Source organism: Argopecten irradians, chromosome 6 (assembly GCF_041381155.1).
Source record: "Argopecten irradians isolate NY chromosome 6, Ai_NY, whole genome shotgun sequence".
Taxonomy (NCBI): Eukaryota; Metazoa; Mollusca; class Bivalvia; order Pectinida; family Pectinidae; genus Argopecten; species Argopecten irradians.
In genome coordinates, this window is record NC_091139.1 from 38,843,105 (window position 1) to 38,865,205 (window position 22,101).

The 22,101-nt window shown below is 35.8% G+C and overlaps 1 protein-coding gene across 1 annotated transcript; it reads left to right on the plus strand.

Annotated features, from left to right (window-relative positions):
* Positions 1–471: 471 nt before the first annotated feature.
* LOC138325826 (prostaglandin E2 receptor EP4 subtype-like) lies at positions 472–11,507 on the plus strand. The gene is made up of 2 exons (XM_069271763.1): positions 472–2,056; positions 10,208–11,507. Exons 1-2 carry the CDS (start codon positions 1,187–1,189, stop codon positions 10,472–10,474), a joined length of 1,137 nt encoding a protein of 378 aa, XP_069127864.1. The 5' UTR covers positions 472–1,186; the 3' UTR covers positions 10,475–11,507.
* Positions 11,508–22,101: the final 10,594 nt, after the last annotated feature.

Below are 22,101 nucleotides of genomic sequence, written 5' to 3' on the forward strand. Positions count from 1 at the left end.
AGGTAAAGTGTTCACTCGCTGGTGCTAGGCCCACAAATAACAGATAATTGAGTGCAAATTGCGTTTATGTAAATACATTGTTAATTGTTTAAAGCATTCAGTTGTTTTCATTGCCCATGTATCTATTCGACGCTCGTCCTATGCATGTATGTTCCTTGGTATTTATTTTTTCAAATTTCGTCTATAACATGTTTAAATGATAATTGTTACAAAAAGGACAAAAATATAATAATAAATACATTGTACAGCTCACAAACAATTCGTCTATTTACTCAAAATGAACCAAAGGTAAACACACAAGCTAGATAACAATGGATTTCGAAACTTGTTAAAATATATGGACATGTGATTTGACAATTCAAAACATCGGCGCCGACCAATAAGATTCATGTGATGAACACCTCCGAAGGGAGACTGTGTCGGAGATGTGAAATAAACAACTGCTGCTGACTCCACACACGATGAGATATAGATTGGCGTTAGCACTCATCACCTAGGCTTGTGTGGCTCGTACAGTTGACTGTGATGATCAAGACAGAGAGCAGTAGCAGAGACGTGCCCACCTGTAAGGGCGGAGAGCTTTATTACTAATGTGACCACCTGTCAGGAAACAACACATCTTTGGGAGGAGTTTTATTGCAATACGGAAGGTTCAACTATCTTGTAGTTATATAAACAGTGCACACGGATCATAAATCCATTTCACGTCGAACCGTGAAAATGTGTTTTTAGAGCTTGAATCGATACAATTTTCCTAGTATAGCTAATGAGCATAGGGTATGCCGTCATTTAGCGCGTTTCATTATCAAATCACGTCTGTGTGCCTTTAGGGCTCAAATGGAGCAGTTATATATCAAGTAGAATGATATATTTGTATGTTTAGATGAACTGCGGAAGTAAACATATATGTGGCATGCAACGTTATAGTATTATTGTAGCTCGTGTGCACCTGTTATATCGCGTATGTTGTATTCAAGTTAATGAAGGACGTGAAATTTGAAGTTTTTTGTCTCTTTTTTTTCTGTTTCTATGATAAAGTTTCGAGGAATATATTGAAAACGACTTATCATCTACGCTGGTAACATTCAAGTGTTTTCCCCACTAGTAGTACGATACTGAGAGACGCGTGACAACCTGACTGACATTCTGTTAAGGATCACACACTGTTCTCTATCAGCAGCCCCATATGTCGGCGGATAGGATGACCGGCATGCCGGATTTCATAGCAAACAACGGTACCACCGTAGCTTATGACGTCGTTTATTCGAAAGCTGAAGAAATAACAACAGATTCTTTACCAGAATTCCAGAAATTTCCTGAAAATGTCACACCAGTACCGTCCTGTATAACAGCCAGTATCGGTACCCTTGGAAACATCATCGCCATCTTTATTCTATTTCGGTCGGCTAAAACTCACAAATGGAAGACATTTTATTGCCTCGTTTTGGCTTTGACTATAACCGATCTGGTTGGGATTTTGGCAACTGCGCCTGTTGTTCTTTTGGTGTATGCTAATAGCATCCAATTTCGTGGTGGACAACCTGCATGCGACTACCTGGCGTTCATGATGGTTTTTGCAGGTTTTGCAACCATCTGTATTGTGACATCAATGTCTTTTGATCGGTTCCTTGCTGTCTGGTTTCCATATTCCTACAATACGACAGTGACACGTCGACGAGTTGTGGTGACTCTATTATGTATATGGTCATTGGCAATCGTCCTTGGATGCCTACCAATATTCGGACTTGGACATAATATTACCCAGTACCCAGGAACATGGTGCTTCTTCAACTTTCACAGCACACTTATCATGGACAGTGTCTTTGCGATTCTTTACGCATCACTCGGTATTGGAATCATTGCATTCACAGCCATTATGAATGTTTTGGTTTCTGTAAAGCTAAAGCAACAGAAGAGAAGGTACAGCAGTGTTGTCAATATGCCTTGCGGTAAAAACGACAACAACCCCACACGATGTTTAAGGAATAATGTGGCTCAGATGGTATTCCTGGTAACCGTCACTATGGTATTTGCTGTATGCTGGCTCCCACTCATGGTATGTTTTATGTGTCGTAACGTAATAATATGAAACTAAATTATCTAAAAAAAACGACGATAAAACGTAAAAGAATCGATGCAAAATACAAATGTAGCCCAAATAATGTTCTTATTGATAGCTAAAAGGTAAATACACAAATAATTTTTAATTTTAAAAAATCACCATTTTCCCAGCAATTTATCAAAATAGGCAGCATTTTATGACAAGTAATATATATTGGTATAGAAAATTACTGAAATGTAAGTAATACATAAATCCACTAGAGAATATACAGACGGCATCAGTGACCTTGACCTAGACATAACAATTCTGATTTTTCCCAATTGTTATACCTTGTTTAGACCAGTCATCTTGTAGATATCAATAAATAAATGAAGCCACTTAGGAGATGACATTGTTTTCATATAAATAACAATTAAGATATTGACCTGACACCCCTAAATACTAAATTTACCAGGAAATCTCTGAGTTTAGTATGTGTTAGATTTGTTTTTTCTTATCTAACTGTCCATTACTTATGTTGTAAACCAACAAAAAGATTTTAGCAAATTTGATCTTTGTAGTTGACTAGTTACCACTCTGTTTTACCTCATACACTAATAATTATGAAACTTCAGCCATACCCATATACCCTTTATTAAGTTAACATCTGAAAACAAGGATTCGGATAGACAGACAGACACTATATAGTCACATCCTGTAGGGAAATGCATACTGAACAGAGAGCATTTTAAGCCAGATGTATTGGGGAAATTGTTATTAGCTTTCTCTTCCTAAAATATTCATACAACAAGTATTTTAGAAACACAAATAGTAGAACGTGGTAAAGAATATTACACATTTGATCAAGTTTTCACGAGTGTTTTTACAAATTTAAAGTTTGTTTGTTTGATTATTATCCGTGAGTTTTAGGTAATGCTATTTTGTCAATAATTCTTAATTTCAACTATACAGTTAGTTAACGGATCATTTAATGCTGGACTAGAGTTGACTTTATATGATAATACTACATTGTATAGACATACATGTATGTTGACATGAAACATCCTCGAAATGGTGTAAAATTTAAGATATTATCAATAACTTCTTAATTAGTATCAAATGAATAGGTCTTTTACCTACAAATTGAGCTACCACGTTGTCATCGCCATCTTTGATATTAATAATCATATTTATTTACAGGAAGGACAACTTCAGCAAATGATTTGTTATAAAATGAAAATGTAGGGACATTCAATGTGGGCGGTGTTCATTTATATGAGAATTTTTTTAAAAAAAAGTTCAATAATGTGATACACAATGAGCCTGTAGGATTAAGGCGAGTGTCAATGTATTTATTGCGTAATACATTTCATATTACGTTACCACTACTTATATTGATTATTTTACTAATACAGACTGTATTAATGGAAAGAAAAGCAGAACATTCAATTCCGTTTCTAAGAGAAGGGCGACAATCACACTTGGACGTGACTTTTCGTCTCCAAGGATACTCATAAGACTTCATATTTTGACTGTGAAATCACAATTACATGTACTTGTGACGTCACAATACACGTAGTATGCGATATTTATAATATGACCGTATGACATAGTTTAATAGACACCAGCTTTGTAATAAATCTTATTTTCGATTTCATTTACTGATTTTTGCAGAAAGCAAAACGTGTCCAATATAAATCATTATACCCTATAAACTAGCAGAAGTGCTAGCAAGGTCGAGGTTCACACCAACATTGAACGTTATGATAAGCGCAAATCCAAACAAACACATGATTTGTATGTCATCATGATTTATCATTTTCATCAATTACGAACTAATTTATCCAGCATGTCGGAGAATAAGTATATGATTGCATTATCCCATATTATTATGCTTCACTTTCATTTCGAATGTTCTGATTGGATTAAATTTGATCACATGTCATTGAATAAGTTAGGTATTTCACCGGAATCGGAAGGCGAGGGAAATAACCCTAGGGAAATAACCCTTGGAAGCTCCGCACGTCACCGGAAGTTGACGTCTTCTGCAACAATGGCGACACTGTTGCTTATTTTTTTGCAGCCCGACGAATTTAGCAACGCTGTTGGGAAATAATTCATGATTTTTTATTTTAATTTTGTGCGGTATAATGAAATAATAATGTCCCTATGTGTCGGGATACATCTAGAATTTTCTCCCTGGAAAGAGTTATGTTCAGTGAGACAATTCTAGATGTATCCCTTCAGAGAGGGCCATAATTGTATAATATATCCCAACCGTATCATTGGTGTTTACACTAGAGAGTAGTATGCATTAAGATAACAATTAGAACAATATTACGTTTATCACGTCATCATACCAATTACAATCAATCGGAGCAGATTACGGGCTGGAATGTAGTATAATCCTTCAGCATAATTAGTCCGGTGGTAATTGACGAACAGCCTGCGTCACATAATATTCGTTTATGGATTCATGACGCAAATATACGGAAATGAATGCTGAATATTTATATTTTGTAACATCATCATCTGAATATTTGTCTAAAATAGCATTTCAATCGCCAACGTGGTTTACTGTGGTGCAAAGGATTGATTAGTGGGGACTGTGAGGTAAAATGTATAGAGATTGAGTACCAGCACATACAATGATTATTGAATTGTAAACATTCATAGGGACATTAATTTTCCTTTATCTTTTGAAAAACACTATTCCGTTTTTTAACACTCAAGAATTTTGATGTGTGTTACACAAACTATGATATTTAATATTGCTTCTAGCTATGGTTTCAATCAGTTTCTTTCATTATTAACGTTTTAAACCAATTTAGAATAATGTCCTATCGCTATGATCATCTATTGTTCTTTATTATTATTATTATTATATGACTTGATCAAGAAAGAACTCTATACCGTCCGTCTGCATTTTTTCAGTATTATATTTGTCAAATTAACAATGGCCCTTATCAAGAAGCGTACGCTGTGAGGATCAAAGGACACCTAAAATGCAGAAACAATAGAGTTTTGCCTCTTTTAGTTATAATATCTTTTTATTATTAGGTAGCTATATTTGTAGACGCAATAAAGACGAAATATATTAAAACATGTTTTACAGATAAATAAAAAAGTTGGGCATAAGACACATATGAAATATTTGTTAAGAGACATCATACATTGTCTTTACTGCCGCGGTGTCTTATGTCTGCGGTTGAGAGCTTGGAGCCTTCGAACAACCATTGATATGGTAATTATGCATTGTTCTTGTAATTGCTCGACGCATCCATAAGTACGGTGTATATAGGTTTACTGTGTTTTTGAGATTTCCTTGCATTATAACGACTTCATCGCGTAAGGCAGTGTACATGTATATAAGATACCGTCTTAAACAAGGCATTATAGAATACTCTGTCGTTTCGCGAATGTCTACATATATAACCAAAAGCGCCCCACCTTTGCAGGGTAGCGAGTTTGAATCCCATGTGGAGCAGTTGCCAGGTACTGACCGTTGGTCGTTTTGTTTCTATGGGTAGTCCGGCTATCATCCACCAACAAAGTTGGCACCTCCTTACATGACCATCGCTGTTAAACTAATAAAACCCAAACCTGGGGTTGTTTTGTTCATTCTCACAGATAAATTGGAATCACAGAGAACGAAAATCATTCGCCGCTGTCGATTTATTCCGCAATTTTTATACCACATGTGGTTTATAGATTTGTCGGGAAACACGTCATTTTTCTCGACCAAAGTGTTTCCTTTATTGAAGTTTTCAAACAATCGACTTAATTGAATTTAAGCAGCTGCACCAATTGTTTAAAATATCATAACAAGTGTTTAAAGATATGTAAAAAAGAAATAAGGGAGATTTGATTTGTTTGTCTTATAAAAACATGTTCCTAAATTATTTGTTCGCAGTTCGTTTGTACCGAATGTGTAGTCTCGTTACCACCGTGACCTTAGGCACCCGATTGTTACGGCATGCCACACATTCGTCCACGATATCGCATCCATATAACGTATAAATTGGAATTTCCTTGGTGGTTGTTTGGAATGAGCTTATGTTGTAAGTAAATAACAAATTTGGTTTGTTTAGTTTTACGTCCTATTAACAGCCAGGGTCATGTAAGGACGTGCCAGGTTTGTTGATGGAGGAAAGCCGGAGTACCCGGAGAAAAACCACCGGTCAGCCGTCAGTACCTGGCAACTGCCCCACATGGGATTCGAACCCGCATCCCAGAGGTGGAGGGCTTGTGGTAATATGTCGGGACATCTTAACCACTCGGCCACCGCGGCCCCAAAAAATAACAAATATATTCAACGATGTGATCTGGCAATGGAGCATAATAGGTACATTGTAATATCATATCCTGTCAAACTCGTGAACAGTGTTTGCATCTAACAACAGGAAACCGCCCAGTGTTGTTTACAGTCTGATGCCCTACCTATTCCATGTGTAGATAAGTGTTAATTGACCATTACGACAGCATGTACATGTAGCTGTGTAAAACATTTGGGGTAGTCATAAACATTGCCAGAAAAATATCACAACAGCAATATTGGGATGGACAAAAACTTTAATTATTAATCGTATATTACCATTTAATGTGAATAATAGTATACAATAAAATATATACATTATTTACATAGAAATCAAGTAATAATGTAGTCAAAAAAAATCAGATTATTTCAATGAACATTCAGTACTTAATTCCACGCAGGGTTACATGCAGGTAGTTTTAATATATAAATCATTGATTGGTAGTATAGCATTGTATTCTTCGCATTTCAATAAAAGTAATGATGCATTTACAGGCTCATATTGTAATATTAGCAACCATAAAATCCTTCCATTTGCATTGTATGCATACGCCTTGTCGACGTGTTCTTTACTTACGCAATCCAGTCCTTGCATATTGCAGAGTTAGCTCCCTTGCGGGAAGATATCGATTGTTACGGCATTATTTTGTGAACGCAATTCACGTCGTTTCTCCGAAAAGTATGATGTAACGCTCGCAAACACATGACGTCACAATTAATACTTTTCCGCAAGGGCAGAAAACTCTGTAATATGCAAATACAGAATAGTGATTAAACATCACAGTCCTGCAATTAATACCATACATAATTATTCATTATTTATGTAAATTATAGTCAGTCATTTAGTACAAGGGGATTTTGTCAATAATTCAAATGATACACGCTTGTTTTAGAATACAACACCATAAAAACGCTGAGGAAAGTCATGCTGTTTAGCACTCTTTATCACGTATTGTATGTTAACGTCAGGAAGACTCAGCCGTTCATTAAGGTAATGTTATGTTTAATGGTGCTCTGTTACATGTCCCTTCAGAGTATAGCGCCGTGTAGCGGAAGTTCGTCTGGCGTCATCTGACGGAAGTTCAGCATCAAATAGCCGATATTTAAATCGTTAACTCATTCGAATCTTGAAGCCATACATGAGGCTTGAAAACACGAAATAGTAGTGTTATTCAATTTTATGTTTGAATCATGCTATATTCTGCTTTTGCATGGGTGATTTTGATAACATTAACAGCTCAGTTGATTTAAGGAATACCTTTTGATATCTCTATCGTGCTTGATTTTTCAATTTCAGATTTCCTTTGTACCATTCGAAATATAACTTGAAGTATACTTACATCAAAACAATATTAAACAACAATGAGTTAGTATAGACTTTGTATCGTCTTTACTCTACCACAATGAGACAGTAGATACAACAATACTGAATTACGAGCTTATGTTCAATATAGGCTCTGTCTGTATCATCTATCACAATGCTGATAAATGCAAATACTCAAAAACAAAACTGGATGACAAGTTTGTGGTCAATAGATATTTTATCTACACCATCTATTACAAGACGAATAGATACAACAAAACAATACCGAATTACAAGTTTGTGGCCAATAAATATTTTATCTACACCATCTACTACAATTCGAATAGATACAATAAAACAATACTGGATTACAAGTTTCTGGTCAATAAATGTATTATCTACATAAATCATCTAACACAATATGGGCAGTCCCGGGTGTATGTAAAGTGCATTGCCCAGTGGTCTGTATAAAAACCTATGACAAAGTGTCAATATATACCCGTACATATGTCAATATCAAGTAATCGATTGGAATTACAGGTGGCTGGTTCGTGTTGACTTATCGATAAATATACGTCGAGTACAGTGCATCAAGTCTAATGATAAATTCAGAGTTCCATTACTGTTAAAACGCTGAGGATCTGCCTTTAAATAACACTTAATAGACTAAACAGCGACGCGCCATAATCTGCTAATGCCGACTACCGGCCGATTAAAGTGAAATGGAACCGTTTATGTTGTTTGTACTCAGTGGAAACCATTAGATGATATATATCACATCTTATACATTAATATTTATTAATATTTCATTCAAACTAACAGATAAATTATGTGGGATAAGGAAAACATCAAATAGTGTTGCAAGTTCATAATTCTGTACTGTAAAAGCACGGGTTTGAATTCATTCATCAATCTGATTAAAAACATATCTTCAATGCGCTTATTGGTTTTGAATGGTTTTAATCAGATTGCTCATTCATTATACATTTGCAGTTTTAGATGAATATGTGTATCGCGACCGTACCATCACAAACTCTCATAAAACAAACAATGTGTGAATATGGATTCTTATATATGATAGTTCAGATCCATGAAAGCGCCAAAATACTGTTGACATAGCGGCAAATGTCGCACGTTTTGAAAGAACCGCTACAGTCAACGCCATGTATCAAACTGTCGGGTAATATAGGAAAACCGAGTTACATCACGCGGCCGACATTGGCGATACCCATATAGATCGGAACCTCCCGAGCCGTATCACGTGGTCAATATTGGCAATACCCGTACAGATCTGAATAGATCGGAACAGTTCGGATACTTCCCAGCCATTTTTAACGTGTACACATTAAAAATCAATATTTTAACTTAATTTTTTAATAACTTTGCGAAAACGAACTTTACAAATATCGGTAAATATCGAATGTTTAAAGCTTAGAGAGGCAGAGAAAAATATGTAGAACACTCTAAATACTTTTTCTAAGCCAAAAATACAACAAGTCACAGACCATACATCTTTAAGTATAGTATAAAAAAAAACATCTCATCAAATTTGAAAAAGGAAAAAAAAAATTAGGAACTAACATAACCTAAAAGCTATATGATACATTACATCATTAAGCATTCGAGACCAGTACTTTTCGTTACGTTTCAATTTTCCCACTATCATTGATCAAATGAGATAGAAGTTAGAAAACAAAAATGTCAATCGCTTCCTCTTGCGTGAGTTACACTTCATGTGAGTTCCTACTCGGTTAGAAAATACTTCGTTTTTTCAGACCAAAATGTTTCCGGATTTTTAAGGAGGTGGTTCATATTCTTTCATGCATTTGATTTGATAAAATTTGGTTTAAAAAACATTAAATTATTTTAAATATAAATATGACCATAAAATGTGCCACTAAATACTTGCCTTTTGAGTGTGTGCTCTTAAACAAACATTTTGTTTTTTAAAAAATCTGTGAATTTGTTTGTCCCGGTTTTACGGACTAAATACCATCGTGACTCGAGGAGCATGCATTAAGTGTAATGAAATTGCACACATTCCTCACGAATTTTAATTATAGTAGAGTATATATATATATATATATATATATATATATAGTACATATAATTTTGTTACGTCCTTTCTGTCAAGTGCATTCACGTTTTGTTGAATGTAGGCAATCTATATGAGACTAGAAAAGCCGTTACCGTAATTAGCACGAGATTAACGTGGATCTATATCATGTCTCCAAATCACTCTCGCTACAACCAACTAGATTGCACACAGATGTACATTAAATTTATCTCTGAAAAGATCTTATCTGTTTGTTAAATGCTAAACAAATTAAAAAACATTAATAAAAATAATGAAAATTAAAATAAACTTGAGACTTCCATTACTAGTTGAAAAAATAACGCTTCGATAAATGCTTGCGTCTCTGATTGCAATTTAAAACGGTACAGCCAAAGTAATTGTATTTTTTCCTTTTTTGTTTTTCTTTATATACTCTATCAACGCATGGTGGTGATAATAAGATTGTCTAAAACAGTATTCTTGTTTTTTTAGGTTCAAGTGTTGCTGAAACAAAGCCAGAGAAGTGGTGGGCCGAACTGGGTCGACTTGTTGACTGTGCGCCTGGCAACAGTCAACCAGATCCTTAATCCGTGGATTTACATTATCCTTCGGAGGGAATTCCTCTCAGACCTGTTCTCAGTGCGGAAGTTCTGCAGACGATCTTTCATACGCGAGCCGGACAATAACAATGATGCAGAGGTACAAACTTCGTTGGCCAGTAGGAAACTCAACACGTTGACTGTCATCGAAAAGATATGATATGGACGCTGTAACAATATCAAGTTAATATGTCGTTAAGCAAGTAGGTACATAACATAGCCTATCCTAAAGACATTTACAGTAGTGCCTATCCATGGATACACCCCTTACGCTATGTGAAAGGAAAACATTCCCTCATGATCAACTACATTTAGTCGATTTGCCAGTTGTGCTGTCAGACGTATCGATGAAAGACTGTAAAGTACTGTAAACCTTGCCATTTCGGACTGAAATCATAACACGAGTTTATGATAACGTTAATGATATTTCTAAACTTGCTAAATGTTTTGTATATTTATACATCTGTTGGCCGAAGTCAACAATCCAGAACACAAAGATTGTACGAATGACCCAGTTGCATCAGTAGTTTCTTTGTTGAGAGAGCGTAACAACTAAGACAAGGCCAGGTTCTCCCTGTCATGATTAGGAAGAATTGGCCAAAGACTCCCATTTCAGTCTTCGGTGATACTTGGAATGTATTTCACGTAGTTCATGTTACATAATGATTTATAAAACAGGTTGTTAATGTGTACAAACTGTGTGTGGTCAAATGACCTTTATAACGTAAAATATAATGTTCCTTTTGTGATATTTAATATGGTTTGCTTAACTGTGGTCACAAATCTTGGTTAGCATTAAGATAATGTGCCTTCTGGGATTCTTGGCCCAGTTTCATGAACATTCCTTAACTTAAAGGAATTCCTTAACTACTTAGGAAAGCATTGCAGAAGTTAAGGGATTTCTTGAATCTTCCTGAAACTGGGACCCGAACTTAATTTGATCTAATTGATTGATAGTGAATATGAAATATATTTGTAACACTTGGTAGATATTGGTTTGTCTTCAGTTTTTAAATCGTTAATATTGTAACATGCGATAGCGTTAAATGAAATGTTTTGAAATATATCAATGAATCTCGTATTTCTAAATGTACGTCTGTGAATGTTTTATATGATGGGAGGTGTAAACATCGATGTTTTGTTATTTTGATCGGTCTTTTAAATTGTGAAAATAAAAATATTTTTTCTATGAATACGTTTTTGACAATTTTATAGCAATTCCAAAGTGACAGGACATCCTCTGTGATGTCAAACAATGTCAATGATCAATAAATAGGGTGTAAGCATATTTCATTTTTATTTCTTAGCAAGAAACTTTTATTTTACTTAACAGAACCTTCATCTTGCTTGCCAGAGGTTATGATAGACTTTCAGAAGACACTAATGTGCGTTATTATACCTCAAGTGAGAATCCTGCATTCTGATTAGTCGAGAGATATTTGGTATTTTACACTATCACACGGCAGGTAACATTAGAACAATAGGAAACAATAGACACGTTCGTAGCAACCCCCTGGCAACGGGTGATAGTGTATTTTTGACCGTGCAAAATATTAACCGCCTGAAAAAGATGCGCACTCGTTTCTTATTTCGACGCCATCTTTGTTTTTTGAAGCGACGCTTCAAAATTTATCTGGAGCTATTTAGTAATAGTTTTGCCAAATTAGTCTGTTTATCAGTAAAAATATCATATTAAGGACGGAGCTTTCCGTTCACGTCTTTTCGCTTACCGTCAAAGCGCTATATGTTCGTTTTTAAGAACCCGTCGGTCATTAGGTGAACGGAAGACATGCGATTTCAAGCGTCTTCGTGACGTTGCTAATGTTGTAATCAGACGACGGGACGAAACCAAAATTCATTGAGATTTACAAAAACGTTAAGATTTAAACAAACGCAAGAGACAAGACAACAAGAATTTTCACCAAATGCTTATTGTGAGTATTCTTTTTTATAATGCAGTGATAGTTAGCGCTACTTAGTAGAAGCTGATATGCTATTCTACTTCCGACGGTGACTGTTCGACTTTTGCTAAAATCAGTTAAAATGTTTCAGTATATTGCAAATACTTGAAAAGTAATTTTGTTTCTAGACTTTTGGTATAATAAAATAAATACTACCTGCATTAGAGGGTGACAGTGCCTAGTGTCACCCCTCGGAATATCACTGTCACCCTCGGCTTCGCCTCGGGTGACAGTGATATCCTCGGGATATTTATATATTATCTACTTGCTTATCTAACTATATATCTTTTATATCGCTTTATCTTTGATACTAATTGGAATGAAACCTTGTTCTATTGTCAATGATTCTACTTTGCAATACATAAATAATGTACTATCTAGCATTTATTATACCTCAAGTGAGAATCCTGCATTCTGATTGGCCGAGAGATATTTGGTATTTTACACCATCACACGGCAGGTAACATTAATCACACAACGAGTTCTTATTGGATATGGACATCATTTGTTACAATAGACACAAACTTTTACGGGCGATGTGACTTGTTTCTAACGCAATAAAGTATCTACATGTATATTTACATCAAGTAACCAAGTGAAGTTTATGGTGGTATAATCGACACCCAAAACGTGACTATTATGACGTCACTAATGTTGACATGGTTGATAAATTATTTTTCTGACATAACTAAAACAAACTATAACTAAATGAAGATTGTCTGCAAAGCTCTGACATTTATGTAGACCACAGATTTCATAGGAAGACAGTTTAATGTTTGAATAAGAAGACCAGATTTAGATCAACAGTATTCGCCGACATATACTAATAAGTGTCTTCCTAGATAACCATTACCTGTTTTCGTATATAAACAGTCAAAAATCAATATCTAAAAATCTTCGATGAATAAAGAATGTATTGCTTACAAGTAACTCTGGATCAGGATTTTAACAAACAATAAACAACCTGTTGCCAAACAATATCCAGACAAGTTTACAACACAGTGTCATAGAATGCTTCTCGACAGATAATCATTAACCATTGTTGCGAAGTTCACACCCGGTAAAGGTGCGTTAAATGATAAATTCCATTTCGACAGTGTCACACATCTGATTTCTGATTTCAGCAGATGGCACTTCGATCAGCGGTCGGAATATAAAAGTATTACGTCATTCGATTATTACTTTTGGAAGGTTATATTCCACCAGCGAAATATCGATATATTTATTCAAACCAAGGATATTTATACAATGGCGCTAGATTAAAATAACAGAAGTAGTAGACAATACACCTGTACACACCTGTAGACGCGTGTACTTGTTGATACGTTTATCATGTGATCATCACTAACACCTGTACAATTACAGATAATTACGGCACATGTTGAAAGCATCTGTGCTGCTGACCGTCGATGACCACCTTGTTGAGGTACATTGTAGTTGAAAACATCTGTGCTGCTGACCGTCGATGACCGCCTTGTTGAGGTACATTGTAGTTGAAAACATCAGTGCTGCTGACCGTCGATGACCGCCTTGTTGAGGTACATTGTAGTTGAAAACATCAGTGCTGCTGACCGTCGATGACAACCTTGTTGAGGTACATTGTAGTTGAAAACATCTGTGCTGCTGACCGTCGATGACAACCTTGTTGAGGTACATTGTAGTTGAAAACATCAGTGCTGCTGACCGTCGATGACCGCCTTGTTGAGGTACATTGTAGTTGAAAACATCAGTGCTGCTGACCGTCGATGACCACCATGTTGAGGTACATTGTAGTTGAAAACATCAGTGCTGCTGACCGTCGATGACCACCATGTTGAGGTACATTGTAGTTGAAAACATCTGTGCTGCTGACCGTCGATGACCGCCTTGTTGAGGTACATTGTAGTTAAAAACATCTGTGTTGCTGACCGATGATGACCACCTTGTTGAGGTACATTGTAGTTGAAAACATCAGTGCTGCTGACCGTCGATGACCACCTTGTTGAGGTACATTGTAGTTGAAAACATCTGTGCTGCTGACCGTCTATGACCACCTTGTTGAGGTACATTGTAGTTGAAAACATCAGTGCTGCTGACCGTCGATGACCACCATGTTGAGGTACATTGTAGTTGAAAACATCTGTGCTGCTGACCGTCGATGACCACCATGTTGAGGTACAATGTAGTTGAAAACATCTGTGCTGCTGACCGTCGATGACCGCCTTGTTGAGGTACATTGTAGTTAAAAACATCTGTGTTGCTGACCGGTGATGACCACCTTGTTTCGGTACATTGTAGTTGAAAACATCAGTGCTGCTGACCGTCTATGACCACCTTGTTGCGGTACATTGTATTAACTCATCATTAATTGCGTATTTTGGTCTACATGTACCTCAAGCTATATTGTTGTTTTCCTACAACTCACGTGTTTTTATCTTCCATTGAAGCTTACATACATGTACACGATTCAGTTTTAAGCTGTCTTTTGTTATATATCAACGCGAATTCGTACAGATTTTAGAATTAACCCTATCGAGAATTACATAAAAGCAAGTGTCCATGGAGCATGGCACACAATAATTATGTATTGTCGTAAGGTCACTATTTAGCTACTCAATCTACAATTCACATTTCTCAATAACATGATCATACTATTTACAGAAATTGCTCTCCCTGATTTTCATATCTTGTATTCGTCCATCAGTTATTGGTGTAATTCCATATATACCATATAGATACAATAATAACTGGACCTTATAATTACTAATACAACTGATTGGATAGTGATAACTGAAAATGAAATCAATAACACAAGTGGTTGTGCAAAGAGGACACTCTTGCGATATGAAGACTACCATAGGTTTAAGTGATACGTGCCGCGGTTATACCTAAAACAATTTCAGACCGTGTATTGTGACCATTCTACGTTAATAAAGAATCAGATTAAGTTTCACATATAGAAACCTTTGATTTTTTATTAATCTTACCCGAATAACAGGTCGGTAGCAAATAATAGCTGAAATTGTCTGACACTTTATGATATATTACAGAAAATTAATATATACTCTATCAGCTTTCCTCCTTGATACGTTTGGATGTGAATTAGTCTTTATATTTATGCAACAGTCTTTGACTACAGATATACTAAAATAAGTGTGTTGAAATGATACACGCTTACCGTATAGCCTCGAGTTTAATAGCAAGATGTAAGTCACGTCGCCTTCAGTGTAGCTGGCGTCAGTCTCAAGGGTATTCTAAATCAGCTGCGAAAGCAGACGACACAGTTTTCAAATAATTTCAGCATGGAATTTGTGGATGGATTAATTGAAGCGATTTTGTGCCGCTGCAATTACCAAAAGATTAGTAAAATCAGCTTGCTAGATATCCATCACGCAAAGTCACTAAAAAAGAGTTTCGTTTACCAGAAAACGTCTGGTTTTATGACAATTCAAATTGAACATCAATAACCTGAATAGCTGTAAAATGTAATGGATGTTGAGATACCGCGAAAACCAGTTCAATACAAACAACATCATGGCCATGTCATTTTAAAAGCCAAAATATTCTGCTTATAAAACTAAAATACTACACAAAATAGCACAAAATGTTCTAAGAAATGGCCCCAACGTCTTGTATACAAGATATGGAATGTGGCCTACGTGTCTATCGAAAAGGACAAGACATCTCATAAACAAAAAATATGATAGTTTAACAATCCTTCAGACAATATCAGGAACCATTCTGAAGGCAGTAAAGAAAATAGATCTAGTGATAGAGTATACATAGAAATGTCACAGATGACATCACGTTTATAATTAGTCTAAGGGGACCAAGGGAGTGTCAGAATAGTCAAACGATCTAAATTACATAACTGACATATTAAATAAATGGCCATTTCACTTTACAGTCCCTACCTAATTATAGCGACCTCTCAGTGTCATTTCACTTTACAGTCCCTATCTAATTATAGCGACCTCTCAGTGTCATTTCACTTTACAGTCCCTATCTAATTATAGCGACCTCTCAGTGTCATCGTAACATGTGATGACGGGTTGACTTTACCAGGTAGTACTGTTGTTAATCGATTCGATACTATTCCATTTGTGGTCACTTAACCATCACGTTAGAATGTGTGTAATGTTATGAAATTAAGATTAGGATTACTAGCATGAGGATAACTTCCTTGACCCATATTTATGATTTGAAGTAATTCGTTACCTTCAGATATGCGTTTGTAAGGATTCCGTATCATCCAAAACATACTGTTGATATCGCGTCTTTGACCCATGCTTGACTGAATATTTAAGGCAAAGTAAATACAAATGTATAGAGTAATTCTGCTTTCATGCTTAACGAATGTCATATGTTTTGATGTATTTCATGATTGTTGCTGATATAAGCTCATATTAAAAAATCATTAAATGGGGAGAGTGCATTTTAGGTATTCAATTAGGTATTTGTTCTTAAAAATACATTGGGTTATTTCATATCACTTTAACAACATAAAAATCAAGTCGGACGCTCAAATTGAATTTCACGTTTATTGCCTTGAATTTGTTATATATTTTATAACTGTTTGACATTTATACGTACAATCACGAAAGAAGCCTGATTCGATATACTTCAGTTTTAACGCTTGCGTGACAATTTGCTATAATTGTATTTTACCAAAGTGACGGAAGCCAGAGTGGTGCTGGCCGTATTACAAATATCAAATTAAGCTAGACGCGATTTTGTATTGCACTGAAAGTCCAACGAAAGCCACTAGGGTCGTATCATTGTGATAAGCAAGTTTCAAACTCTATACATATCATTTCCAATGAAAATATGATATCTCAATTTTGACCAAGCATCCGTTTCGTTACAACGGTACCGTAAATTATCAAAAGTTGCACATTCGGGTGTATTCGACTATTTTCGTGAAATCAGACAATATATAATTTTATCAAGTTTATGGATTCAGAATGGCAGTCAGTTATCCGTTCGTTAAATTGTATTTAAAGACTGTGTGATAAGGAAAAGGAATATTAAAACTGTCTCAAATTGTTTCGATAGAAAGACAAAGAGAAGCTTCTATAATATGGCTATAATTTTGTTTGTAAATTTTTGTGAGAATCCGCTACGTGGATTCACACAGTTTACAAGCAAAATTTCTTTCATACCCCGATAAAATTTAAAAAATAGTGACTTCAATGTTTAAATAAAAGGGTTGTTTTATAAAACCTTCAATCGTTCCTTGCAACGTCTGTTCCTGCGTTCGATGAGATGGTTTGTCAATAACAAGTACTCTACATTTGAATAAAGCGCCGAGAAGGGAAACAATTCTTAAAAAGGCGTTCAATAAAATCAATTGACAGAAAACGTTTACGACAAAATAATTTCTGTGGAGTGGTTGCAGGGATATAATCGCATAATTGTTCTTAGATATCTAACAAACGGAATGATGTTACGTTCTGATGAATTTCTAGTTTTTAGTGTAACCATTTAAAATGAGGTTAAGCATTGTCATGTGGTTAGTTGACTATGCGTAATGTCCTAATAACAGCAGAAGTCACTTCATGAAGATTGCACTCATGCGACGTGTTCCGTATGGCGATTATATCTGATTTTGGGAGGCTGCGACATTTTATGTAATGCCTCTGTTCCATTGTTGAACTTTTATCCAAAAAAATCTGAAATAACAAGTTTCATAAGATCTTTATGGACTGTCGTTAAATTAGCATTTCCAGATAAACATGCTACACATAATAATTCCCATGTCAAAGTTGCTGGCGGTTGTTGATTTGCAATATTTCTATAATCATTGCAAAAGGTGATAGGAAAGATAACAACATGCCCGGTTTCTGCCTTATGTATGTGTAATAACTAATACAATTGGGAACAAATATCTTTTTTTAAATTTGATGTTTTAGTGTCTAATATGTATAGGATTTGATTTGGGTGTATGTATGTTTGTTTTATTCGGCTTTTTATACATAGCCTCTATTGTTATTTTATCTATTATTTTATCTATTGCCCAGCTTTATGAATCTTTCATCATGTATGCCGATTGTCCTCAAAAGTCTGCAATAGAAACGTTTAATGGGACAGTAAACATGTTGATACAGTAAGAGGATGATCTGCTAGATCTACGCATTGCTAGAAAAGTTACCCTTTTATATTTAGTCAACGTTCAACACATCATGCAAATAAAGTGTATTTTACATTAATACTAAGCGAAACACGAGTAAACAGTACTACGTCATATAGCTGCCCATGCGAGGGCGTCATTACACCTTTTGCACGCTCTCACTTGTTATCCCTTGATCATATTTAGCAATTATATATACCAAACCTTAAAGAAGCGAAAATGCCCTGAGAGTACCAACATATTTTCTTCCACCCAATACACTGTTGTTACATTAGCTTCTACTGATAAACGTGATAATATAACAACTCCCATCCCAAATTCATTGAGGGGTTCAGAGCGGTTGTTGATTTGCAATATATATGTAGATATTCACAATGAGTTAGAAAAGATAACAACCTGCCCGGTATCTCTGACCTGTGTATGTGTATTACTAATGGTGAAAACAACATTATTTTTAACAGGTTCTTGTTTTGGTGTGTATTATGTATAGAGATGGATTTGGGTCCTTTATTCGTTTGTTTGTTTTTAATTCTATGCCTTTTATAGATGTCCTCTCTTATTATTTTCACTCCTTTATGAATCTGTCGTCCTATGGATGGCTGTGTTGGTAGAAATGACGACAAGGAGTAGGGTAGAAGCTTGTTGACGGCTTTTATTCAAAGTGTAGACAAGAGTTCTCACTTTCTCTCTCTCATGTGTGTGTGGCCCTAGAGGAGGCGGTGACGTAGGTGGATGTGAGGCGGAAGTACCCAGTCTCAGTCTTATTCCCGTCTAATGTCCGTCTAGTTTCCGTCTGACTGGGGCCTATTGCGGCCCGCTATTTATAATGATTGGGTACGTGACTGGTGCACGTGCTGTTGGGACAATGCTTGCCCCAAAGGTTACCCAGCTCATCATAAACTGTCAAAATTTACTAATTTTAATTCAGAATACAGCCTTACCGGCGCCTGATGCAGGTTTAACAAAATATAAATGTTTTGATTTTCTGACTGGACTTGGTTGAGGCTGGACAGAACCGCCTGTAATATGCACATTTTGCACAAACTATACTGCGCAGTTAAACAGGTGTGTGGACTACGTGATGTCCTGTCATTCCTTCCAGAACATTCCACGTAGTCCCTACCATACCCATACCTATTCGATAACAATTAACTAATAAGTTGGTCAACTAGTTTAACACGTGCATAGACCGTGCGATGTCCTGTCATGCTTTCCAGAACATCCCACGTAGTCGCTACTAAGTAGGTGCCGTAACAATTTACTGAGATTTCGGTCACCTAGTTTGGCCATGCCTTAAAACAACAACCTAACTCTGGCTGCAAACATGAGTAAACAATTCCGCGTTACTGACCTTTAAATATACTACACATCGGTACTAGGTCTAAGCAACATTATATACACCACAATATTAAACACAGCCTAATAAATATATACATGGTTGTTATTAAATAACTAATACTTGTACTCTTATAAAATACACTATAATTTAACTCAGCCCCGCGATCCACAATTATACACGGCTAACATGACAACTTCTGTCAAGGTTCAACAGGTACCCCACTTCCTGTTTATCTAGCGGGAATATTCAAATATCATATCTATTAATGATATTCATGGGGACTTAAGCAGGGCTACTAGCCTGTCTATCTCTACAGGGTTACAATCATCTATCACCAACAATATCATTGGGGCTTAAGCAAGGCTACCAGCCTGCCTACCTCTATAGGGTTACAATCGCCCCTTTCTTCAAACAAGACAATATGTAAGGCATTTCTCAGAATGGCTTACATATTTCTTAAAGCAAAGTATCAAGTATTATTAACATTTCAATTTACCACCGCCTCCTTTTAAAAAAACATTCCCTAAATAGTAACTAGTGGCCATTTCATTCATTTCTCCTTTCAACCTTCTTTCATTCGCATGCGTCATGCAGTATATTTTTTAATTATCGTGAAGTTATCATATTAAACGTTACAACTCTTTACCTTAATGCACAATATGTACATACACATATTGTAATTATCTTGGACGTTATACTCTAAACATCTCTTTAATATATTCATGCAATATAAAGTCTTATTTACAGTCACAGTTCTATGGTCACAACATCATAAAATTGACCAGTAATTATATTTCACAGTCCGTCCATTGTAGTTCAAACATATTTCACAGTCACTTCCATTGTAGTTCGAACATATTTCACAATCACTTCCATTGTAGTTCGAACATATTTAACAGTCACACAGTTCCATGGTAACTACGTCGTTGAAAATCAGTAATATTATTCCACAGTCACGTCCATTTTAGTTTGAACCTATTTAACAGTCACATAGTTCCATGGTAACTTCATCGTTAAAAATCATTCGTAATTATATGGCTGCTCATATATAAAAATCCACAGTCTATCTCCACAGTTACTGCTTATTTAGTTATATCCAGAGCTTCTTTATGTTCTTAGGTCCGTCATCCACCACGGTTCTTGAAGAGGTCACATTTTGTCTTATCCGCATTAAGACATTGTGATTTTTTTAATTAATTAACGTTAATATCCAGACAAGAGGTGGTCTTGTTAACACCAAGATGTTTCCTTATTGTCATGTCATAACCGAGACATTATATGTATATCTTTGTCTTGTAAGTCTCTTTAATCATCAAGACGTTAAATATCACGGCATAATGTTTCACCGGGTCATTATCATTTTCTTCTCCACATTTAGACATTGACTTGTTACGACCAAGACGTTACTTTATAGCTGTCTATGGAAGACTGAGCTCTTTTCTCAAGTCTGGGTATATCACACTTCGTACTCGGGTTGTAAGGCAGTCTTGTTTACCCGATTCAATTCCTCCCCTTCCTGATGGGGCAGTTACATCTGCCTCGGCGAGGTCACCGCCCTCAGGGTAATTCCCTGACATCAGTGTAGGTTTTTCTGTGTTTTCTTGTTCCTGGTGGATGAGTTCCTTCATTTATGTTGTCATCAATTCTTCTAGGGCTGTCATGTCTTCTGTGGATTGGTTACTTTTGTGTCTTTGCATGGGTCTTGAGGCTTGCGAGACACTCGACTCCGACTTTCCCCTTTTCACTGACCATTTACCTAACCTACATTTCTGACATTTATCCCTAATTCTCCTACGACATAAATATATCACTACAACAACAACTACTACCACACCTACTATCGACAAGTAGGTCGAGAGGGGCAAATCAGATTCCATAGGTTCAAGATCAAATGAATTGTCCAGTTCATTTATCAACTCATCAATGGGGATTTCCTTTATAGGCTTAAGTTTATGGGGTATCTTAATGTTTTTTTACATTTGGTAGTCTTTGGGTCATTGGTTTCCAGAGTTCAATAGAGCCTACATAATAATTTGAAATCACCTGTTGAAAATGATCTGTTAAGTTATATTTACACTCTAATATGAGGGCAATGTCATATATTCATTTGATACAGAACAACCTTCCGCAAGAGATAAGGTGTCAATAGGGTATCTGGTCACTACAGTACCAGATTGGGTTCTATAGGGGCATTTCAGTGTAAAGGTCAAGGATCTATCATGGACAACTATCCATTGGCCATTGGTCAAATACTGGGCCATAGGGGAAGTGTTAGTATTTTGTACTACTGTAGTACAATATTTAACTAAATTATTGGTCCAATTCATAAAAAGATTAACAATACATTTCTTATTTCCCATTATAGTAAATATTGGACT